The 24,828-nt window shown below is 51.9% G+C and overlaps 1 protein-coding gene and 1 long non-coding RNA gene across 6 annotated transcripts; one reads left to right on the plus strand and one right to left on the minus strand.

Moving 5' to 3' along the window:
* Positions 1-48: 48 nt before the first annotated feature.
* On the minus strand, positions 49-22,726 carry SLC4A8 (solute carrier family 4 member 8). Of its 5 annotated transcripts, none has more exons than XM_040654920.2 (25): positions 22,556-22,726; positions 17,508-17,589; positions 16,092-16,226; positions 15,004-15,139; positions 14,764-14,924; positions 13,725-13,877; positions 13,473-13,561; positions 13,187-13,344; positions 12,666-12,753; positions 11,992-12,138; positions 11,812-11,903; positions 10,998-11,172; positions 10,574-10,707; positions 9,523-9,768; positions 9,323-9,428; positions 8,365-8,526; positions 7,406-7,519; positions 6,898-7,059; positions 6,111-6,362; positions 5,289-5,357; positions 4,567-4,740; positions 4,135-4,272; positions 3,608-3,708; positions 3,305-3,409; positions 49-3,121 (listed from the first exon to the last, which is right to left on the minus strand). In XM_040654920.2, the coding sequence occupies exons 1-24, from the start codon at positions 22,598-22,600 to the stop codon at positions 3,322-3,324; spliced, it is 3,207 nt and encodes a 1,068-aa protein (XP_040510854.1). In that variant the 5' UTR covers positions 22,601-22,726; the 3' UTR covers positions 49-3,121; positions 3,305-3,321. The 5 variants fall into 5 exon arrangements, with proteins under 5 accessions (XP_040510854.1, XP_015155871.1, XP_040510855.1 ...); XM_015300385.4 differs by having other exon boundaries at positions 3,298-3,409; XM_040654921.2 differs by lacking the exon at positions 8,365-8,526 and having other exon boundaries at positions 22,556-22,713.
* On the plus strand, positions 19,153-24,645 carry LOC121108096. The gene is made up of 3 exons (XR_005842415.2): positions 19,153-19,228; positions 20,527-20,622; positions 24,500-24,645. It is a non-coding gene; the product is annotated as an uncharacterized LOC121108096 (long non-coding RNA).
* Positions 24,646-24,828: the final 183 nt, after the last annotated feature.

Raw genomic sequence — 24,828 nt, forward strand, 5'->3', positions numbered from 1 at the left:
TCTCCATCAGCACCACAGCCCTTTGAAAGACACCACCAGAGCAGCACAGAGACACAAACAGATTTTATTGGGTTATTTTCCCATCCTGGTCAGTGAACGACAGAGAAAACCCACAGCAGATGGGGCTGGGATGGTGGAACAGGTCAATAGCAGCAACAATTTGAGACAGGAACTACGAGACAGCGACACAGAGTGATGGCATTTGGGTTTCACAGAATGAGCCCTAAACAAATCAAATCCTTTAAAAATACATGAATTAAAATGCGGAACCGGGAGACAACACAGATTTGGTCGGATGTTTTCTTTTCCTCCCCGTTTTATTTACAACACTGAGCGTTTCCAAACTAGATCATCTCTTGCAACAAAAATAAATTCATTTCAGTATCTCCGGAACAAAAATAATTTCTCTATTTCTACATGTAGAATGGCAGAGGGGAGAATATACCGGGAGAAAACAGAAGTGCCAGCACCAAACTTATTACCCTCTTACTTTCCTCTTTCCTCCCACCCTTCTTTACACAGGGCTCTCCATAGGATTCATTTGGGATTCTTTTTATTTTATCCTATGGGAGGGGGGAGCTTTGCTTTTCGCATTGCTGGTGGCGAGCCTTCATCTTCCTCTTCCTCCTCCTCCTCCTCCTCCTCCTCCTCCTCGCACCCCCAGTGCTTCCAAAGCCCCCTAATGTAACAGAGCTGCCCTTATGCATGGCCCCAGGAGCTGTTTTAAGGCACCAGAGATGAGGATGACCCCCAGCACCCATCCTGCATTGGGGGAATGGAGTTTGCTGCCAACCGAACCAACATGGCGCGTTGCAAGGAAGTGATTTTAATCCCACGCTGATTCCAGGGATGCCTCTGGGATGCTCCCCGCCCCCTACATGGAAACATCAAATCCTCCCCAAATCATGGAGTCATTACGGTTGGAAAAGACCTCTAAGATCACCAACCCCAACCCGGCCTCACCATGCCCGCTCATACAGAGCAATCCATGGGTTGGTGGTCAGTAAATGGAGCAGCAGCGCCAGGAGCCGCAGCTGCAATTGCAAGAATTACGAATTAGAACTCTGCTTCCTTTTAAATAATAACTTAAAAATAAAATGAAGGAGAAAAGACTAGGCCTGCAAACATGGGAAAAAATCATTTGACATCCAGATGTTTGCGTACTCTGTGCCAGGGTACTCTGAGGAAGCCTGGTTTGCTTTTAACATAAGGAACCAACAACATTTGCCTTCGGGGCTGGGACTTTTCTGGTCCTCCAAGGGAGCAATGCCAGCTGTGGGACACTGAGTGCATGTAGAAAACAGTCCCACCCCCTGGCCCCAGTCCCTGGTGGGAGGGACTGGAGTAGGGACCGACTTTCTGCTCATACATACAGGCAAATAGACAGAAAGCAGAGATCCTGCAGGCAGAGGGTGAATAATTCCAAGGTCAGAGCTGCACTGCTCTCATGCAATGGGCAAACCCAAGCTTTGAATCTCTTCCTTCCTCCAACTCTATTTTATTTTCCCCTTTAAGAGCTAAACCCCTTTCTCATTCCTTTACAACCACCAGCCACCAAAGCACAGTTTGCAAATCCAAATCTGTGATTTTCTGCCCTGTTTGCTGATGCACCACCGACATCCTTACAGAGGGTTATTTCCCCCCACCCATTTATTAGTGTTCTACGTTTGTCTGATGCATGGAAAAGTCAAACCAACGGACGGGACAGCGAATGGGATGAGGCAACGGTAGCAGCTCCAAGAGCCTGGAGCCACTTCACATGGGGACAGAACAACTCATTGGGATTCTTTCTGGGTTCCCTTTCCTCCCAGACTCCACGGCCACCCAAAAGACTCTGTCTCTGGGGTGAGGCCACAGTCCAATGGCTCCCAGAATGTGAGGAGCACATGGGTACCATCCCTGCTCAACAGCATCTTCCTGCAAGGCAGCAGGGAAAGCAGAAAGGAAAAACCTCTTCCTGCTTTCATAGAATCATAGAACGGTTGGGTTGGAAGGGACCTTGAAGATCATTTATTTTCCTGCTGGTCCACACCACCCTGAGGGAGAGAAGGCTTTTTGCTTGGGGGGGGCAGGCAAAGAAAAATGAGCAGAGTATCCTGGGGATGTAAAAGCAAGGAAAGCAATGGATGTGGCCGGCTGCTCCCGTGACCATATGGTTTATTCAAAGCAGTGGGTTTTAAGAGTTTCCTTATATCAGCTTACAGCCAGGGACAAGAAGGTGGCATTTCTGTCTTTTAGAATCAAAGCACCATAAAATGGTTTGGGTAGGAAGAGTCCTGAAAAATCATAGAACCTCAGAATGGTTGGGTTCGAAAGGACCTCAAAGATCATGGAACTATAAGATGGTTGGGTTGGAAAGGATCTTAAAGGCTACAGAATCATAGGAAGACTGGGTTGGAAGAGACCGCAAAGACCAGAGAACCATAGGACTGTTGAGTTGGAAGGGTACTTAAAGATCACTCAGTTCCAACCCCTTCTGTGGGCACCTGCTGATTCTGGAGTCAAAGCAAACAAATGATGGCAAAACTGCAACAAACACTTCTCCTTCCTCTCTGCACTTCCCACCACAGAGGACATCCCTCCCACACCAGTAAGAGATATAGAAGGGAAGAGCGAATCCAAGCAAGGACCCCAAACCGAAACAAAAATCTGGCAGTCACGAAGAAGGAAGTGGAGAATGCGTCAAATATAACAGAAAATTATTTTGTACATTCAGAGTTTATATTTGGACAGAAAAAGGGAAATGGGGGAGGGGAGGGGGGGATTAGATATTAAAAAAAACTAGATAGCACTGAATGACCAAGCGGTAGCTGCCCCTCTACCACCACAGACCGCGACAACACACGCACACACACACGTACACACGGAGGCTGAGCAACACCGAGCTCCCACTGACAGCGAGGTGCACCTCAGATTGCTGGTCTAGAGATACTGAATGCCTGAAGCACACCAAGGATAACTGGAAACGTCTTGAATGGCTTTAATGGGAATCCTGCTACTTGGAGGAGAGAACCAGGGAGGGTGCGTGTTTGCTTCCTCCACCCAACATAGCTGCGCTGGCTCATCCCTGAGTCACGTTCTTGCTCCTCTCCTTCAAAGCCAAGATCCCTAAAGAGGACAACTGAGGGGGAAAAAAAGAAAAAGAGGGAAAGAGAATCATTAAGGTTGGAAAAAACCTCTAAAATCATCCATCCTTCAATCTAAACATCCCCCGGTGCTTGCTGCCTGCTGCTGGGGATGAGCTCTTTGGCACTGTGGCTTGCAGAGCAGCACGGTCACATTCACCATTACCATTACCTTTTACCTTTTTCCTCCTCGGATTCAGAGTTTTTCTGCATTCATGGTGAGAGCCTTCCACACAGTTGTCTTTGACATTTCATCTGAGATGTTGATCTCAGAAGGGTCAGTTCTGCAATCACAGAACCAATTATTACAGTTGGAAAAGACCTCAGGAATCTTCAAGTCCAACCACTGACCCACCCCCACCAAGCCCACTCACCATGTCCCTTAATAGAATCATAGAGCATTGAGGTTGGAAATGACCTATAAGATCATCCAGTCCAACCCCAACACATCCCACCATGCCTGGCTCATGGTGGGGCTTTACCTGTCCTTGCTGTTCTGCTTGGGGACACCCACGTAGCTCGTCTTCCCCAGGCTCAGCTGGACTGAGTTTGCAGCAGCAGCTTCCATCATCTGCTGAGACTCCTGCAGCAGAGGGACAGATCAACTCCCTGTCTTTGAGCAAAAACCCCACACAGCCATTGCATGCTGCCCCTCCTGGTCGTTGGCAGCTTTAGAACTGATGGAGCAGGAAGAAAACCTTTCACTCCAAACATTTTGGGGGTTTAAAGACCCATCATGAGCAAATCTTTCCAATCACAATGATAAAAGTAACGACAATAATAAAACAACTTTCTTTTAGAAGGCATTTTAAAATTGTATGATTGTTCAACAGTTAAGCTTATTGTATGTCTGTTCGAGTGATAATTTAGGGTAAAAAAAAAATGGTTGTGATGTGGGATCCAGGCCATTGGGATCTCCTTCTGCCTAGTCCCAGCCTCCCCACACCATTTAATGACTGGCTGTGGTAGAAATTCCACAGCCCCACAGCCAGGCACCCAGTAGTGTTACCTCTTCTTCTTTGGCTTCATTTTTGGCATCGTCCAACTTCTTCTTCTTGCTTTCTGGCATGAGGTCATCCAGCCAGCTGAGCTCTCGCTTCGAGAAGCAGACATCCAGGACTTTCCGAACAAAAACGAGAGCCAAAACCTTCAGAAACAGAAACATAGGATGGTTGGGCTGGAAGGGCCCTTCAAGATCATAGAACCATAGGATGGTTGGGTTGGAAAGGTCCTTAGAGGTCACAGAACCATGGGATGGTTGGGTTGGAAGGGACCTTCAAGATCATAGAAAAACAAGACGGTTGGGTTGGAAGGGACCTTCAAGATCATAGAAAAATAAGATGGTTGGGTTGGAAAGGACCTTAAAGGGAAGACATGGTGAGACCAGTGCCATGACTACACCCCACCCAATGCCGCAAGCATCTTGTTAAGAGCTACCAACCATCATGGGGAAGACGATGGCCGCACGGGACACCTTGATGACCCAGAGCAGCACGAGGCAGGTGAGCTGCACCAGGGTGAAGAGGTGCACTTTGCGCAGCGGCACGTGCCGCAGGTAGATGAAGTCAGGCTGGTGCTTGGCCGGCATCCCAAACAGCTTCAGGCGGTCAAAGAACTGCAAAACAATGGGGAAACGCCACCATGGGACTTCAGGGAATTGGTGGTCTTACTGAGACCTGTAGGGATTTATCGGGACTGCCACAATAACTGTTGATCTCTTCTTATGGGAACGTAACCCCCACAGAGATGTCACCAAATTGCAATTATCCCACATGATTCTATAATTAGCGTTCCCTTGCCTAGTGAATCCTCCAGCAACAACTTCCACAAGTAGGATATATTTCCTTCCACTTGCATCAAATTATCCCATTTTCACGTAACAAAGCACTGAGAATTTAACACAGAGAGCACCAAACCCACCTGGTCCTCCCAGCCCTGCAGACCCCCCCGTGCCTCTACCACCTCCAACCAAGAAGTTGGGCTTCATGACCTTTATGGTTTCCTTCCAACTTGCAACGTTCTATGATTCTATATTTCCATCACTTGCATTTGAAGAGCCTTCTCCCTTTTCTCCTGCTACTGACTGCAAGACCTTTTTTTCCCCTTCTCTCAATAAGATGAAATATCAGGGAGCAAACATCTGCATGGTGTAACAGTCCATACCTGGATTCCTCTGAGCGACGATACACCCATGTAGAGAAAGACGCCGTACAGCACAGGCATTGGTATAAACTGCAAAAGGGAATGCTATCATTTTAAGTAAAGCCATTGCATTTTCAATCTCATCCTTTCACTCTGCATAAAGCTGCCCAAAGCCTCCCAGTTTCCACAGGGCTGGAGATGTGTCAAATTTTACACATTAGATATTTTCTGCATGCCCGTGAGAAATGCTCTGCTTTAGGCAGAACTTTTGAGTGTTTTGTTTGTTGTTTTTTTTTTCACCAGAATAATCCAATTTTCCAGAAAGATTGCAGGAAAATAGGTGATTTCACCCATGCTACCATATGCTGCACTCTGCGATGGCAGGAAAACAGCTCTACGTATTTCTGTGGCAACATGCAGAGGTGGTGTGCCTGCCTTCAGCCTGCAGATGAGATTACTTTGTGGGAGGAATGTGCACAAGATGATTGCAGCATGTTAAGCCACCAGGAATGGCAGCTCTGGGGCACTGGGGAGCACATTGCAACCTGTCCACTTGCTGCATGATGGAAAGAGAGCAGATGTAGTGGTCTGAGTGCATGAGATTGTAGCCCATAAACACAGGTGGGTCCAAAAAATGATGTGTCTTGGTGCCCTCAAGTATGCCCAACTGGGGTCTGAAGGGTTGGGAAGTCTAAGTGGGGCCGGCTGCTATTATGGGTCACACCTCAAGGTTTGCGATCACCTCCTGTGCCCCTCAGACCTGTAGAGAGGGGACTAGGGACCACTTTTGTGCAATCTCCAAAAATCCCTCAGGCTGTTGGGTGCTTTGCGTTTTCCTCCTACCTTTAACACAGCGGTCAAGAAGACGGAGCAGCCCATGAGCACAAAGATCATCAGTCCCGTGACCCTCTGCTCTCGTATCCCCAAAAATCTGGGTTGCTCTCCAGGAGCTGAGCAGCCTGACTCCAGTTTGAGGCTGTTCACGTGGGTGATGGAGAGGACGGTCGCGGCCACAAACCAAGGCAGACCCATCACTGAGCACACCCCGAGCATCACAGCCACCATGAAGAGGTCCAGGTGGTACCCACATCCCTTCTGCAGAACAAGAAACAGAGCATCCCACAGCACGAGAGTGATGAGGAGAACTCGCATCTTGCTGGAGCTCAAGTCAACTCTTTGAAAAGTTTAAATACTTGGAAATAATTACAGATATGCTCAGGTTTGCAAAAGTTCTTCCTGTTAAAATCTGTCAGGAGTTCAGACAAAGCAGACTGGGTTTTTTTCAGCACAACTCCTAACTCTTCAAAAAGCATTGACTTTTTCCCATTCTTACAACACACTCCCACCCCTCGCACGGGAGATGTGACTGGCAGCTCCCTGGCACGGTGTCAAAACGATTCATTCCCCCAAATTTGCTGCTGACATTTTAAAACAAAAACACTCCTCCATATGGTTACGAGGTTAATTCGCTGCCCCTGAAAGGTTGCTTGTACAAACTGCCCTCTCCTTTGCTCCCTGTGACATCATTAATGCAAAAGAGCATCCTGCCAAGCAGAGCTGCGTTGTCGACAAGATAACCTGTTTGCATTGTTGGGGGTTGGGGATGGATTCTCCTCTCGCAGCCCCTTACCTTCAGCCTGTGCTCCTTCCTGTTCACAATGACGGCAGTGATCTGCTGGTCCATGAATATCAGGATGGTGCAGAGCAGAGCTGGGATGAGTGCGGCCAACACCGTCCACCATGGGTTGGGTCCTATGGGGTTCATGAGCCACCCACGGTCATCCCTGGTGGGCTGGGACAAAGCACCGGCATCAGCGTCACCTGCCAGCTTGGATTTTCCCCTCCATCTCCACTTTGGAGCATTCCCAGTGCTTTGCATCACCCTCTGCCATGGGGTTCAGCAGTACTGGTGTCCTCTTTGCAAGCACCCATAGATATTTCTTCTGTTGGTATCAAGTTTTAGGGTCGTTTTCATGTTTCCAGGGAGAAATGATGCATTTGAAGGTGGAAGAGGAGAAGGTCACACCACCAGCACCTTCCCCAGACTCAGCCCTGTCCAGCCCCATTACCACCAGGGTGATGTTCCCAGAAGCACAGGCATGGGGTGAAGCCAACCCTGTGCCAAAGCTCCCCATTACCTTGAACATATGGGGGACGTGGAGCTTTGGTGATGGGATCCCAATGAGGAAGTCAATGACCACCATGATGACGATGGTGAGGAAAACAGCAAAGTCACTTATCGTAGACCGGACCTGGGGGGGGCAAGAAATCAATGCTGAAAGAAAGGGCCATGGCAAACACAGGAGCAGCACAAGATGAAAAAGGTTAGGGATTTGAACAACATGAAGGCTGGCTAACAGAACCCCACCACTCTGGGGACGTGAGCTGAATCCCTTCGTTAGAAACTTCTGCTTCATTTGTCCCTGTGAGATATGGTGTCACAAAGAAAAGAAAACAGCTTAATTAAGGGGAAAAGGGATGTTTCAATTCTTTTTCTTTTAACCATTATTAAATATTTGGAAATAAATATCTGCCACTACAGCCACTCTGACTGCTGAAATGGGAATAAGGCACTGAGGCATATTTGTTCCTTATAAGGAAGAAATACTTCTTCTATGGCAGCTCCTCATTCGAAGCAACCTTCCCCTTGAGCAAAGAATGGTGAGGGGAAAAAAAAATAACTTTGGAGGATCTTATTTCATAGAATCATGTCATCATTTCCCACTGCTCTGGGACAGGCCTTAAGGCAGGTGGGAAATGCTGAGATCATTTGCACTCACAGACGTGGTGAGGAAACACATAGATGGGGATCCCATCCTAACAAATGGAGATCCCATCTAAGCTGATGGAGATCCCATCCAAACTGATGGAGATCCCATCCAAGTCAATGGAGATCCCATCCAAGTCAATGGAGATCCCATCTGAGCCAATAGAGATCCCATCCAAATCAATGGAAATCCCATCCAAGTCAATGGAGATCGTGGCCTTCAAGATCATGGCCTCTTCCATCAGCAGTTCTTGACCCAGTGGTGGCAAATGCTCCAGTATTTGGGGCAATGAGTGCAGGGCCTGCTGCTGGCCCCTGCCTTCTACCTACTCTGGTTGGGAAGTAGCGGCTGGTTTTAAACATCTTCAATGAGCTCGAGAGGACAAAGGTGGAGAAGAAGAGGATGCAGGACCAGAAGAGGACATTGGGTGTGTAGGGGCCATCGTGTCCACAGGCAGGTCCATGAAATTCTCCATGCAAATGTCGACATTCCTGGAGAAACAGAGCATGAGGACACAAAAGCGGTGCACGTGCTCAAAGGAAACGCTGGGTAACTGGGGCAGGGCTGGGGGCTTGGTCCAAGATCCATGACTTTGTGCCTGCTGCTGTCATGGGAGATTTATATCTGAGGAGCAGCGGGAGCTTAACGAGTGACACATCAGCAAAGGGGAGAGGGAGAAGTGGGCTGTGATGGGGCACAGAGCCATGGCACGTTCTCCACTTGGACTGCATGCAGCCATGGCTGAAGGCACCACAGGGGAATGAGACACCCAAAGGGGATTCTGGAACCTCTTGGGGGCAGAATAAAGGGAGAACAGGGAAGGAGGGCGGTGACCACCATGGTAGGAAAGGAGAGACAAAGCATCACCTCCCAGGGCTCATCCCTGGGATGCATCAGACACACGGAATGTGTGCACACTCAGATATGCAGATATATGCACGCTCAGACACTAAGACTTATGCATGTAGGTGCAGACAGCACTGACTAAGAACTAGCCCTGAAGTTACTGAGGACCAATTAAAGAACCAATTACCACCTTCAGGCATGAACTTAAGACCTCCAACTCCTCCAGTGCTCACCGACCTCACTCCCAGCCAGAAATACCATCCTGCAGCACAGCTGTAGGTGACAGCCATCACCACAGGGCTGGGAATATGGTGCACTCCTTCCCAGGACCGTGGGTGGGAACCACACACACTGCATTTCAGCAGTGATTTTTCACATCAGTTTGAAGCACAACATCACCCAAAGGGCTTTGGCACAGTGTTGACACCAATGGGCACTTACAGATACGGTGAGGTTTTCCCAGGCGATGGCTGCAGGGTTGATCTCATTGCTCTGCCAGAAGTGCAGCGTTTCGTTGGTGGGATGGGTGGGAGCCTCACACTTACAGCTGGGAGGAGATAACCAAAGGGAAAGGAAGGAGGAGCAATGGAGGTGCAGCCCTAAGGTGCTGCCAACGGGGTGTTTTAGGGGAAAAAACCCACTAGTAGAGGGTGAGGAAGTCAAGCTGGCTGTGCATGTGCACTGGGTAGGTCTCTCCCAGGCAGATGAGCTTCTCCAGAGCCTCGTAGATGAAGATGATGCAGATGAGGGCAGCGAAGGCTTCCTCGGTGAAGCGGGTGATGTAGCAGACCAGGCAGCTGGCGTCCGTGGCCACCAGCACCATGCAGAGGAAGGCAGTCCACAGCCCAATGCACGTCCGCAGGGACAGGTAGGAGAGCGCGTAGTCCCTGCGATGGGAGGGGAACCCAATGGGTTTTCCTTCAGGGAAAATCCAGAGAGACGTAGGAATGTGCCAAGGAATGCAGTTTGCATGTACTACAGACAGCCGCGGGGCTGCAGGGTGTGGGCCCACGGGTGGAGAGGCCAATTAGGTAATTAGCATTATTTAACAGTGATGCGCTGTTAATATCTCAGAGGCTAATTGAGGTCAGGTCTTTGTAGGGGAGCACACTGTGCTTGCCCATCACCCTATGCCAACACCAAAAACCTCTGGTTGGGCACCCAGCATCTGCTACCTGAATGATGTGAGTGATTAATTGCAGCAAGGGTGGCTAATCACTGTCATCACAGCCATCACAGCAATGGCTGTCACAGAAAGTATGCATTTTGCATGAAAAGCTCCTACTTTCTCAGCAATATCATCAAATCTCAAAATATTTCAGCAGAAGGGAGAACTGTTTGGCTGTTTGGGGCAAAATGTATTTCTGCTTTTGGAAAAAAAGCTTGGTTTTGTGCTGAGAGCAAAGCAAATCTTCCTTCATGCTCCCAAAACAGAGTGATTTGTCTCCTTTCCTGCATGCATCCCATCTTGGACATCTCTATATATGTGATTTCTCCTCCTCCTGTTTTGCCTTACCCCTACAAGCCCTGCACAAAGCCTTGCATCCTGGAGGTAGGAACATGCAATGCACAAGGCGCGTGCCACAGAAGCCAACTCCAATCAACTCCAATCTTACAGCTGCCATTAAGGAAAATAACAGAAAAAAAAAATCTCTTCTCAGCGTTCAGAAGGCTCCATGCAGCCAGCCTTACTTGCAGAACTTGTAGAGGATCTTCTCGAACACGAGAACAGGGCCAGTGCTGCCAAGGATGGTGAGAGGTTGGCCAGCAAAGAGGGAATACACAACGCCAGTCATGGACGCGCCCAGCAGTGACTCCATGGCGCTCTGCCCAGGGAATAGAGGAGCAATTAAATCACGTGGGTAAAGCGTTTGTGGATAAAAGCAAAGTGAGAAACCAGGTGAGAAAAGCATTAGTGTTAAAAAAAAAAAAAAAAAAAAGAAAATTTGCAATTGAAAATAGGAATATAGAAATAGCAGACAGAAACAAAGGGTCATTTAGGTTGGAAAGGACGTATAAGGTCATCAAGCCCAACTGCCAACCCAACAAGTCCCGTTGCCAAGCCATGCCCCATAGTGCCACGGCCATGCACAGCCCCCCATCACCCCACACTCACTATGTGGCCATCAGTCGCCTCCCCCAGCAGCCCCCCGAAGGTGATGACAGGGGACATGCAGGCGCAGTAGAGGAAGAGGAAGGATGCCAGGCACTGCAGACTCAGCGCATCCCGAAAGTCGCTCCAGAACCACGGCGCTTTCCGCTTCACATCCAGGATCAAACCTCCAAAGAGCCTGGAGGAGGGACAGGAAAACAGACAGTGCTGGCAGAACAGAGAATTCTGTGCAACCATGGGCATAGAGCAGCTTTCATAGCTAAAAAGCAGTGTCCTTCTTCCATTTTACACACAAAAAAAGCCCTCCAACAATGAAAAGGAGCTAACCTGAGACCCCATCATTATGAAGCCATAAAACCACAATATGGCTTGGTTTGGAAGGGACCTCAAAGATCACAGAACCACAGAATGGTTGGGTTGGAAGAGTTCTTTGAGATCATGGAACCACAGGGTGGTTAGGTTGGAAGGGTCCTTCAAGATCATAGAGTCATAGGATGACTGAGTTGTAAGGGATCTTAAAGATCATAGAACCACAGAATGGTTGAGTTGTAAAGGTCCTTCAAGATCACAGAACCATAGGATGGTTGAGTTAGAAGGGTCCTCAAAGCCCCTCCAGCTCCACCCCCTGCCCTGGGCTGGTCCCACCCCTCCATCAACTGCCCAGAACCCCATCTATATCCTTGAGCATCTCCAGGGATGGGGCACCCACATTTCTGTGGGCAGCAGTGGTCTCACTGCCCTCTGGGTAAAGAATTTCCACCCCACATCTCACCCAAATCTCCCCTTTTACTCTAAATAAGAAAATTGAACCTCCCACCTTCCCGTCCTCTCCAGTTCAGGGCCACTGTGCTTTTCAGGCTTTCTGTGAGAAGCATTGTCATCCAGAGCTCCGGGCATCTTCCTTTTTTTCTGTACAAACAGCCATAGGACAGAGAGATGGATTTATTCATAAGCCCCCCACCCACCCCCTCGCACCTCCCTCCATGGCAGCACCTACCTGCGAAGGGACGTTTTTGGGGGGCTCGATGCGGATCGATGGGTCCCACTCTCCCGGTGGCAGCACCGTGACTTGGTCAAGGAACTCATCGATGCCAGCCACCAGGTCGGCCCGGTCCTTGGCTTTGTAGGCAACGTCATGAAAAACCTGCAGGTAGGGGACAAGTGGTGAGGGGACAACGCGGCACTGGTGTCCTAACCAGCATAATAAACTCCCAGCTAAATGCAAAAGAGTTTTCCCCAAGATTCCCCAAAAGGAAAATTCTGTGCATCGTGGGATTTGGGGTCATCTCCTCCCATCCTTCAATCAGCTTAAAGAGGTTTCATATGTTGGGGATTCTGGGGAGCAGGATGAGGTGCAGGATTGTAACCAGGGTGGGAATGTGGGTTCTGGGATAGAATCACAGAATCATAGAATAATTAAGGTTAGAAAAGACCACTACGGTCATCCAGTCTAATTGCCAGCTCATCTCCACCATGCCCACTATACGGGGCAATGCAGACCCCAAGTGTGGGCTTTGGGTGCAAAAAGAGGGTGGGTTTTCTGGAGCTTGCAGCTCTCCAAATCTGCTTCCTTGCTACAGTGGAGGCGGTCCAAAATCCTCACTGCGGTGGAGATGGGGAGAGAGGAAGAAAGCCAAAAATGACCCCGAGGTCTCAATTATCTCATCACACCTCATCCGTCATGAGCGTGGCCATGGACCTGCCGATCTCGTGGTACTGATGGGCTTTTCCTTCTGGTCCCAACAACACAAACAGAAACCTGAGTGAGAAAAACAAAACAGGAGAGAAGAACAGGTCCTTGCTTAGGGAGTGCCCAAAGGAATCCCAGCAGCTCCCAGCCCAGAGCACAACCTGAGACAGGGCACGCAGGTGATGGATTTTAAACTCATCAAACCAATCACCTTTGCCAACTGACTACTCAGGCTGAGTTTCATTAGAGTTGGACAAGGCAGTTTTTAATTTTAGGGTTGATGCTCATTACAGTTGGCCAATGCATTTTATAATGTTGGGGTTGATGGTCACTACAATTGGACAGTGCCTTTAGAAACCATAGCAGGGAAGGGAGCAATGAAGGCAGAGAGTGAGAAATGCGCTTGTAGACTTGCTCCTGCTGGCCTCATTCTCTTGGATGAATTTAGATGTTGGTTTTTGTCATCATTTTTAAAGGAAAACTTTGTGCTTCTCCCTCAGACCTGGTTGGGATGGGGACTTCTGTCATGCCCGAGAGGAGGACGGCCGGGCTGAGGCGGGCAAAGGCCATGATGGGCTGCTGAAGGAAATCCAACTCTCCCACCAGCACATTTGCTGCTTCAGCCCCGGTGGGAATTTTCTTCATGAAGTGCAGCTCTGCCTGTGCACAACAAATAAAGGGATTTTCAGGCTCTTACCCCAGAGTGAAAGCCCACAGCACTCTGCTGTAGATGCATTTTGTAAGAGCAAAACCAGCCCTAAAGGCCTAAGAAAGCTACAGGATCTCACCTTGCTTAAATCCATGGGGCTGGTGTCATGGCTCACCCCATTTTTAGCTTCTATGGTGGTGGGAGAAGGATGGGGGATGAGCGTTTGGGCTGGGAGGAGAAAGAAAGACTCAGAAAGACACACAAGGAGCAATTGGGACACATATCCTTGTGCAGGGCGAGTTCAACGGGGCCAGACCTGACAAGAACCTTCACCTGGTGTCAAACCCTACAGGAACCTGCACCCAGTGCTTGGCCCTATAGGACCCTTCACCTGGCTTGTCAGCGAAGGAGAGGACGATGGGGAGGAGGTTGTTTCTCTTCTTCTCATTCTGGTGGTGGTGCTTCTTGAGAAGGACCTCCCGGACCTTCTCCCGCGTGCTCTGATCAAACTCACTGGAGTGGTTCTGCTGGTCCAGGATCATATCTGAGGGTGGTAAAGGGATGTGAGAGGAGAACCCCTGCAGAACCCAAGAGGAATGCAGCACAGCTCAGCACGGGCACAGCTTTACTCCATGAGACATTTTAATGCAATTGAGCTTTTGCAACAAAAGCAAGAATTTTCTTTTGCTGAAGAAAACAGCATCAAAGTGCTCATTCATTGCTCAACTATGATAATTATTTCTCCTTCTAAATAATGCAATTTCCTCGCCTGGTCTGGTCTTTCAGTATTACTCCACGTATCTAATCAAATTATAAGCAACCCACAGCACAGACCTTCCGTGAGTTCCCTCCACCAAATGACTGCAATTTGCTGAGAATGGCTGTGACTCCACCGCCTCCTGAAAGGGCTGAATGGAGACCACCAGTCAACCACCATTCCTCCAAAGCTACTTTTCCAATTAACTTCTATTATCTTCCCCCTTCCCTCACCCCGAAACGCACTGCCTGGTCATCTGCCAGATAAACTCTGCCTTCAAAGCTCCCAAATCCTGAGTGTTAAGGCAAAAGGGAAAAAAAGAATGCGAGGAAATAGCTGGTAATAACTAATTTATTTAACGAGGCTCAGCCCTTTTGCAGGCTGTGTTCATTTCTAAGAGGTTCAGCTCTATGCAAACTCCATGTTTCCACGAGCAGACTGCTCAGCCCTGATTGCAAACGCCTTTTTTGGATGGAAAATATTCTCTAAGTTGTTCCTCCAGACCCACAAATGGCTCTCAGAAGTGTTGCAAGAAAACGTTCAGCCTGCTGCCAGGCCAAAGCAAACCCCAACAAATCTTTGAAACACAAAAATGCAGTGGGATTTCTGGAAGATAGGATGTGATGGGGGTAAGGTTTGCAGCGCAAGATCCTACCCCAACACCAAGCGGTACCTGCGATCTCCTCGGTGCTGTTGGCACACATATCCAGCAGCACTGTGCCTTTGATGATGCAGTTCCTCAGCTCAAAGAGGCTGTGCAAGGAGAGTGTGGCCACGTAGGGTTTGCTCCAGCGCTCGCCGCCATCTTCCACGTCCTCCTCGAACTTCAGCCACCTGCGGGCACCGCTCGGGGTCAGCCCCATGGCACTGCAGACAGCCCTGCTGCAGGGCTGTAGGAGGAGCTGCCATTTACCTCGCTGTCTCCTTCCACTCTGTGCCTTCACCCTCTTTCACATGGATCTCATCCAGTTCGGTGAACAGATCATGAGGGACGTGCTGCTCGTCCTCCTCGGTGCTGAGGATGAACTGCACCCGCTGGGACGGCGTGTCTGTGGGAGAAGCACAGGGCCCAAATGCCCCATGCACCATGCTGGGACCAGGTCAGCCATAAACATCCATTAAAGGCAAAGCTTGAGTTGGAAAAGACCTCTAAGATCACCAAGCGCAACCATCAGCCCATCCCCACCGTGCCCGCTAACCATTTCCCTAAACAGAATCATAGAATCAGAACCATTAAGGTTGGAAGAGACCTCTGAGATCACCCAGTCTGACCCCAACCCATCCCTCCATGCCCACTGACCACATCCCCAGGTGTCACATCCCCATGGTTCTTGAACAACTCTGGGCATGGTGATCCCACCACTTCCCTGGGCAGCCTGTGCCAATGCATCACCACTCCTTTGGAAAAGAATTCTTTCCCTCCTCCAGTCCCTCCCAGTCTCCTCCAATCTATTCTACATCCTCCAACAAATGCGGCTTTCCCACATAAAGATAGACTCCTGAAGATGAGCCTATGTATTTAATTGTCTGGAAAAAAAAACAAATCCCAAAAACAGTTTGCAAACAGAGGCTCTTGCTCTAAATAATGCAATTTTCCCCCAAAATAGCAGCCGGCCAGGCATCAAATCTGCATGAGAATCATAGAATCATAGAATCATAAAGGTTGGAAAAGGCTTCTATAAGATCACCAAGTCCAACCACCAACCCACCCCCCCACCATGCTCCATCAATACAAGAATCACAGAATCATGATGGATGGAAAAGACCTCCAGGATCATCGAGTCCAACCATCAACCCACCCCCACCGTGCCCAATAACCACATCCCTACAGACCCACAGCTCCCCAGCTCCAGCTCTGCAAATAGAGACCCTTGCTCAGTAACGCAATTTTCACCCCAAATAGCAGCTATAGCCTTCGAGGCCACCCCACAGACCTCACCCAGGGGTTCCACCCCTGGAACCTCCCCCCCTGCCCCAAAGCTCCTCATCCCCAGGACTCACAGTGGTAGCCCTGCTCTTCGGGGGCTGCCTCCTTTGCCCTCTCACGCTTCCGATGCTTCTGGCTGCGGGGCCGGTGGTGCCGATGGCTCTGCCTCACCAGGGGCATCTGCACACCCACATACAGGGTCCGGTGTCCTGTGGGAGAGCAGCACCATGAAACAGTTGGCTTATTTTACTCGAGTTTTGCTACAACACAACAACAAAAAGCCATGGCTCTTGGTTCTTTAAAAGTGCCCTGCAGCATTGAATCTCTTCTCCAACTCAAGCTTTGCCTGGACAACGCTCAGAATTGCTCGTTATGGAAGGGGTTTGTATTTAAAATCTCTGTATGGGACAAGGTGGTGAGAGATGATCAGGTCACTCTCATGATGATGAGCTCCAGAACAATAAGAAAACAAAGAATTGAAGCCCTGTCTGCAATTCTCATCCAGTCAGGAGCAGCCTCACTGAGAAAGGGAGCTGTGATGGTGGAAGAAAAGGAGGTTGTCAGAGGCAGTCAGCATGGGTTCACCAAGGGAAAAATCATGTCCTCCACCTGGGGAGGAATAAGGGCACGCATCAGTGCAGGTCGGGGGCTGAGCTGCTGGAAAGGAGCTCTGCAGAGAAGGACCTGGGGGTCCTGGTGGCCAACAAGGTGGCTGTGAGCCAGCAGTGTGCCCTGGTGGCCAAGACGGTCAATGGTGGCCAACAGGTTGACCAGCAGTTGACCAACGGGGTGACCATGAGCCAGCAGTGTGCCCTGGTGGCCAAGACGGTCAATGGTGGCCAACAGGTTGACCAGCAGTTGACCAACAGGGTGACCATGAGCCAGCAGTGTGCCCTGGTGGCCAATGGTTCCCTGTGGGGCACTGCATAGAGCACAGGCAGCAGGGTGAGGGAGGTGCTCCCTGCTCTGCTCTGCACTGGGGAGACCCCATTTGGAGCACTGGGGAGACCCCATTTGGAGCACTGGGCTCCCAGTTCAGGGCAGAGAACTGCTGGAAAGAGCCCCATGGAGGGTGGAGAGCTGCTTGGGGCCTGGAGCCCCTCCTGATGGGGACAGGCTGAGAGCCCCAGGGCTGCTCCCCTGGAGGAGAAAAGGGGAGGGGGGGGGGGGTCTGAGCAGTGCTGATCAATGTCTAAAGGGGGAACCCAGGAGGATGGGGCTGAGATCTGCTTGGTGCTGCCCAGAGCCAGGGTAAGGGGTACTGAGCACAGGCTGCAGCCCAGAGAGTTCTGTCTGAGCAGGAGGAACCCAAAGGTTCCTTCCAGCCCCTCTTGTTCTGGGATCCACCCTGCCCTCCTCCATTTAAAAAAAATATATACCATGAACACTGTGAAAGGAAGCGTGTTTCTTGGTTAACAGGCACAGCAGGTTCTGCTATAGCCTAGCAGAATCATTCAGCTGAGAAAAGACCATCCGGCCCAACCTCTCACCTTCCAGCTCCTCCTTCTCATAGTGGATATTGACAACGTTGCTCGTTCCTCCCTGGTCCACCACCGCCTCTTCGTCGGGTCCCTGTTGGGTAAGGAGCAGGGTTACATTTTATTCTTGTATTTCTATAGACATTGAGGCTGCCAGTACTTATTGCAGGAGGAAAGGGTAGCATTCGTTAGACCTCCTCAAAGACAAAACCCATACTTCTTTGCTTTTGTAGCCCTTTGGCAGCTTTCTAGAACAAATAGAAGCTGTAGATGCCCCGTCCATCCCTGGAGGCATTCAAGGCCAGGTTGGATGGGGCCCTGGGCAGCTTGGTCTGGTATTAAATAGGGAGGTTGGCGGCCCTGCCTGCATCAGGGGGGTTGGAGCCTGATGATCCTTGAGGTCCCTTCCAACCCAAGCCATTTGATGATTCTACAAAACAAATAAAGAGATTTCAAGACGAGGGGCGGGGGGGAAATGCACTTTTCCATGCCTGAAGATGCAGTGCAGCTGCGCTGGATGGAGATCCCTGCAGGGCTCGCTAGGTGGCACTTGGCCACAGGACATGGCCATCACCAACTCCACAAGCAGAGACCTACAAGGTCCATGCCCAGCACTGCGGGGCATGGGCAGCCCTGGGTGCCTTGCATGGAAAATGCGATTTTTCCCCTTGCAGAAGAGCTGATGCCTTCCTGGGCTGAGATACCATCACTGCACCAGGAGAGCATTTGCGCCTCAAAAGCCCAAAATCTACGGCCACCATCCACGTCCTCTCATGGACAGGAATTCATCCACGAACACCGCAGCGCTTCCACCGATGCAAAGAGAAACTGCGACCTCCGAATGAGCACCGTTGTGTTTCCACTGCTTTCCGAATTATTCCTTCACGAAGGGGGATGACAAAGGGCTGGGAGCTGTGAATTCCCATTCACCACCCCCCGCGGACACCGCAGCCACCAGAAGTTTGGGGGCTGTCCAAACAGATGATAATGGTGCACTTTTTGTTGGAGATTTGCACCCGAAATTGATGCAGCAGAGGTGCTCAGGGGGATGCTCACCCCTGGCTCTGTGGTTATGTGCTGGGAAGGGGAACGGGGATCTCTCCACACTGCTGCTCTCCGGATTGATGTGTTGGACAGCAGTGCTGCTCTTGGGGTTGAGCTGATGCTCCCATGGCCAAAGCAGCGCTCGTGGCTCCCATGTTTGCCCACCTCCGGCCCATTTTAGCAGCAAATCCATCTCTCCCCAGCCCGGATTTATATGAAACAACCTCAGTAAAAACACGGGATGAAAGCGCAGAATAAAATCACTGCCAACCTGCAAGTTTGGGCGCGTTCGGTGGGTACCACCAATCAGCACCACCCTGCCCACCACAAACCATCTCCCCAAAGCACCACCTCCAGGTGTTGGTGCAAGGAGCCCTGGCCATGCTACCTGCAGCCTCTCCACAAGGGTTATCTCACAGCCACGCTCCGGCTCAGCCCCACGTTGGACATCGCCTTTGGGGGCAGGTGGATCCTCTGGGTCCTGCATGGAGCCGGGCTCCTCCGGGACATCTGAGTAGATCCTGCCCCCCCCCAGCAGAGCTGTCCCCACCAGGAGGAACCCAGTGACACCGCCAGTCCCAACCGCACAAACACGGGTGGGTTTTCTGGAATCGGAATTCATGGGGCACAGCCATGAGACACGCACCCCGAAACTGGGAGATGCCCACCAACACGATGTCCCCACCAACGTGATGGTCCCCTCAAAATGATGGCCCCACCAACACGGTGTCCCCACCAACGTGAGGGTCCCATCAAAATGATGGTCCCACCAACACGGTGTCCCCACCAACGTGAGGGTCCCATCAAAATGATGGTCCCACCAACACGGTGTCCCCACCAACGTGAGGGTCCCCTCAAAATGATGGTCCCACCAACACGGTGTCCCCACCAACGTGATGGTCCCCTCAAAATGATGGTCCTACCAACACGGTGTCCCCACCAACGTGAGGGTCCCATCAAAATGATGGTCCCACCAACACGGTGTCCCCACCAACGTGATGGTCCCCTCAAAATGATGGTCCCACCAACACGGTGTCCCCACCAACGTGAGAGTCCCATCAAAATGATGGTCCCACCAACACGGTGTCCCCACCAACGTGAGGGTCCCATCAAAATGATGGTCCCATGAACATGATGCCCCCACCAGTACGATGGTCCCACCAACATGATGTTCCCACCAACATGATGGTCCCATCAATACGATGGTCTCACCAACAGCGATGGCCCCACAAAAACGATGGTCCCACCAACACAATGTCCCCACCAATATGATGGTCCCACCAAAATGATGGTCCCAACAACGCGATGTCCCCACCAACATGGTGGTCCCACCACCATGATGTCCCCACCAACACTTCCACCAGCCAATGCCCTCCAACCCCTGGGGCTGCTGCAAAATTCCCATCCCACGTCCCACAGGAACTGAGGTCATGGCCAAAATGCTGCTGGAATTCCATTGGGATGAGGGATTCGGTTGAGCCAAGGGCGGCGGTGCCCAAAGTGCTCCTGGTTGGAGCCCATCTGTTAATGGGGCTGAAAAATGGAGCGGCTGGAGGTCATCTGGGCATTTAAAATCTGAGCTGCTGACGTGCAAACTGTTGGGAAAACCGATGTTATGGGATGGCATTGGGTTTTGTGGCAATTTCCCATGAGAACAGCAGCATTTCAAGAAGGTGTCGCTTCGGCACGACTTCAATTAGCCCCGGATCCTTATTAGTCAAACTGAGCCCTAACACGGGCCTGAAGGTGGTGAAGGATTAAAAAAGCTTCTTCCCAACTTTAAAAGCAAGCAGCCCATTTCCAATCAGCAGAACATCCTCCCAGGTGAGGATGCAGCAAAACGGAGCTCCGTGCAAAGGTTTCTTATCCCCATACCCTGCAGCTCTGCACCCCACATTGGTGAAACCACTGCCCAGAACCCTCACGGAGCACAGGAATGGGGGATCCCTCTGGGTGACCACCTCCTCTCTTCCCCATCTCTCCACAGCCCTGTGTTACGTCCCGATCTGAGCTCATCCCCCCGTGCTGCACATTCCCCTCCTGCAATGAACTCAGAACGGAGGTGAAGCGCCGGCCCTGAAAGGTGAGGCAGCTGTAAGACAACACGGTGAGGGAAGCCGACACCGAGCTCCGCTCAGTGCAAATCCCATCGGGATCCCAGCTCCAATCCTGCTGCTTTTGTATTATTTAGCATTCGGTGCAACTGCAGCAAACGGACATGGGGGCACCTCCCTGTGCCAAAGCCACAGTCTGACCGGGGTCTGATTCCCCTTGGAAGCGTCGTGTAATGGTGCCATCAAAGTAAATGGCCCTGAGAACACACTCCATCCCTTTGGGCACAGACCCCGAGTGGTCGTTTCTCTGGGGAAATGGGAAGATTTCATGGTTTCACAGAAAACATCCAATTGTCACAATCAGGGGAAGGGGACTCCGAGCTTCACGGGTTTGTTTGTAGCCCTGGAGCAGCAGGAGCTGTTCCACACTGCTGTTTGCTGAGCAAAAACTTCTCTGTTATTTTCATGTTGCAATAGGGATTCGTGGGTGCCCTGCCTCACTTTCCCTGCCTCAGTTTCCCTGCCTCAGTGCAGCTTCCCCAGTTAAAAAAGCACTGCGTGAGCCCCATCCCCACTGTCCCACCCCACACAAGCAGAGATGGGAGCACGGGGTCTGTGAGGGTCCGTGAGCCAATGGGATGGGAATAATTGCACCCAAATGGAATTAACAAGTCTGATCTTGGGGTTCTTATGGGATGAGGACAGCTGCCTGCACGGAGCCGGTCTGGGAAGGAGGCAGAGGAGGTTTGGAAGCAGTCCCTGCTCCATCCCCATCCCTCCATCCTTATCTCCCCCCACTTCAGGGAAGGTGAATTCATTCCCACACCCACATCTGGCACTGAGGGCAGCTCCTCCAGATGTGCTGTGGGGTCTCATGGGTGCGCGGAGTCCCATAGACAGTGTAGGATCCCATGGGGTTCATGGAGTCCCATGAAGGATATGGGGACCAATGGATGCATGTGGTCCCATGGAGGGCACAGGGGGTCAGATGAGGTGCAGGATCCTATGGAGGAAGCAGGGTCCAATGGTCATATGGGGTCTCACTGGGGGTTCATGGAGTCCCACAGAGGATGCATAGGGTCCCATGGGGGGTGCATGGTGTCCCGTGAGGGGTGCATAGGGTCCTGTGAGGGATGCAGGGGGTACCATGGGATGCAGGATCCCACAGAGGGCGCAGGGTCCAATGGAGGTATGCTGTCCAATGAGGGGCGCAGGCTTCCCTGAGGTGCAGGGTCAAATGAATGGGGTTCTATGGGGTCGATGGGGTTTGATGGGTTGCATGGGGTTCCACGGGAGGTGCCAGGTGCCATGGGGTGCTGGGTCCCACAGATGCTCAGTAGATGGGTGCAGCAGGGCCAGGAGGTGCTCCCTGGGGCAGCCCAGATAAGATGGTGCTAAAATGGGGGGGGACCTCCCTGCTGCTCCCTGCTGCATCCAACCCCTCCCGGGACTGTGTGTTGTGAGGCCTTTGTCCCTGCTCCGGTGGGCTGTGGCCACACAAAGGGGACACGTCCAGGTGTGGAGGGGACGGGGGGGGCCCAGGGAGGTGCCACCAGCCAGGGACACCCCCGTATGTCCTTTGTGCCCCTCCCAGACAGGCACCTTCCACCTCTCTTTGCACCCACCTTGTGCATCCCCCCCTGCCCCCCTACCTTCAACCCTCGGCCTTACAGCTGCCTCCTTTCTGCACCCCCATTACAAAGCCTGACCCCCCCCCCCCTCCATTCATTCCTTATGCCTCATTTTACAGATGCTCTCCCCATCCCTTGCAAACACGTTGCACCCCCACTGCAGACCAATCACACACCCCTGTTGGCAGATACTTTGCCCCCAACCCAGCAGACGCCCTGCATGCCCCCTATCCCGTACCCCCCCCCCCTCCTCCGCCGCTGGAAATGCCGCAGTGAGCAGCCACGGAGCATCCTCCGGCCGCACCGGGTACCCCCCCCGCGCACCCCCCACCTGATAGCTGAGGATGCCATCGGGCTCGGTGCTGCCCGCGGGCATGGCTGGGCTGGGGGGGGGGGGCCGGGCTCCCCCCGGGGCTCGGGGCCAGGGGGGGCCGCAGCCGCTCTGCACCCCGATCCGCTCACATCGGCTCCACCATCTCCGGAGCGGGGACAGACCCCGCCCAGAGCCGGGAGGGGGCGGGGGAAGGAGGCAGAGCCCGTTGAGGGGGACACTGGGGGGACACTGGGGGGCAGCGCAGCGAGGCCCGGTCCGCTGACAGCCTCCCCTCCTCCTCCCGGGGTCCCCCCGCATAGATCCCCTTCGGCGCGGCCACGATGCTCCCCAGCATCGGCCCCCGAGGCCCCCACCATCATCACCCCCGCATCTCTGTGCTGCCCCCAACAATTCCCTTCCTGCCCCCCACCCTCTCAGCAGCAGCCCCGCAGCACTCAGACAGCACCCACCCCCCCTCCTTCCAGCTTCACCTGTAAAGCATCACCCCCCCCAGCATCATCCCCTCTGCAGCATCACCCTCAATTCCCCCCCAGCACCACTTCCTCTCCAGCATCACCCCCAATTCTGCCCCCAGCATCGCCCCCTCTGTAGCATCGCCTCCACCTCCAGCATCACTAACCCTCTCCAGTATCACTACAATTCCACCCCAGCATTACCCCCTTCCCAGCATCATCCCCACAGCGTCACCCCCAATTCCCCTCCAGCATCACCCCCACCTCCAGCATCACCCCCACAGCATCACCCCCAATTCCCCTCCAGCATCACTCCCACCTCCAGCATCACCAAAATTCCCCTCCTGTATCACTCCCTGACTCCCCACCATCATAACTCCCTTTCCAGTATCACCCTGCTTCCCCTCCAGCATCCTCCAAGCTCCCCCCAGAATGACCCCCAGGCCCCCTCCCTTCCATCCTCACCCCCCATTGGCCCTCCATCCTCACACCCAGCTTCCTGCTCCTTCCTGGCCCCCTTCAGCTTCCTCCCCTCAACTTGCTACCCCCCAATGCCCCCCTGCATCCCCCAGGGACAGGACCAGTCCCCTCCAGAGGCCCCATTTCCCCAGCGGAAAGTGGTCAGAAGCACAGGGGGGTAGCAGACACTTCCCCCTCCAATGGGCATTTTGCAGAAGTGTTGGCAAACACCTGAAACACTGCTTTTCCCCGAATGGTTCAGGAGCTTCATATCCTCCACGACCCCCACGTGCAGTGTTTTCAAGGGAACCCAAGCCCTAAAAGATCCTTAAATCACAGCCAAGGCTCACCCCGCTGCAGGGACTGCGCTGTTACCCCCTTCTGCTGCTCCCTGCCTTATTTTCAGTGGCAAATCCTAAAGTCAAAAGCCCCTTCCCAAATCCCCTGCCCAAGACACTGCTCTCATCTCCCACGCATAACGCTCTGCTGGCGATAATGCTCTGATGTTATTAATTGATTGGAAACGCCCTTTGCTCCGTGTCCCAGCTTCAGACTCCTTGAGCTCATGTCCGGGATAAGGAAAACATTTATCTTCCATTAATGGGAGATGTAAACAAAGGGTCAGCTATTAATTAACAGAGCCATTAGCAGTTTCCTACCCTCGCTGGAAGCGCAGGTGTGTTCCTGCTGTGGGTTGTGGGGAGGTGAACCCCTTCCCCTGGGGATGGGGAGCAGTGGGGGGGATTGCGCACAAGTGCAGCTTCCTTCCTTCAAGAGATATATTTTTATTGAAGGAGGGAATGTAAATATTTCACCACATTTCCCATTAGAGGCATTGCATTCCCCCTCCTGTGTCCCGTGGGATCCTGATTGCTTTTGGGTCCTGTGGTCGTAATGTTTCTGATACCGGAGTGTGCGAATGGTTGTACGTGCCCAGGATGCCCGTGTCCCCCTTTCCCTCCCCACAGCCCAGTATCCTTCGTTAGAAAACCCAACAACTGAACATTTCCCACCCCAATCTGCTTTCCAGCTGCAGTTTCAAAGTTTGGTTCCCACTGGGAAGCGGTGGCATCGCATTCTCCCAGCCAAGAGCCACCAAGAGCCACAGAAGGATGCACTGACCCCCCAGCCCGACGCAGGCAACCAGCAGCAAGAAATAAAGCAGGCTTAATTCTGCTTGATTTTCCAATCCAGCCTTGATTTTTCCAATTTCTCCTTACAGGAAACTGCCACCAATCCGCCGTTCCTTTCCAGAAATGACACCACTGCAGCCCCGGTGAGCGGACCTGGGGAAAACAATAACACCACCCACTCTGCAGCTAAAACAAACACCCTATACTTAAGGTTATTTGGGAAGCA

This window comes from Gallus gallus, chromosome 34 (genome assembly GCF_016699485.2).
Source record: "Gallus gallus isolate bGalGal1 chromosome 34, bGalGal1.mat.broiler.GRCg7b, whole genome shotgun sequence".
NCBI lineage: Eukaryota > Metazoa > Chordata > Aves > Galliformes > Phasianidae > Gallus > Gallus gallus.

Coding starts and splice junctions, on each gene's coding strand:
- SLC4A8 (XM_040654920.2), bottom strand. CDS start 22,600: ATGCCCGCGGGCAGCACCGAGCCCGATGGCATCCTCAGCTATCAG. Junction 13,345..13,472: donor GCCCCATGGATTTAAGCAAG/GTGAGATCCTGT, acceptor TGTTGTGCACAG/GCAGAGCTGCACTTCATGAA. Junction 9,769..10,573: donor ATCCTCTACAAGTTCTGCAA/GTAAGGCTGGCT, acceptor CTCCCATCGCAG/GGACTACGCGCTCTCCTACC.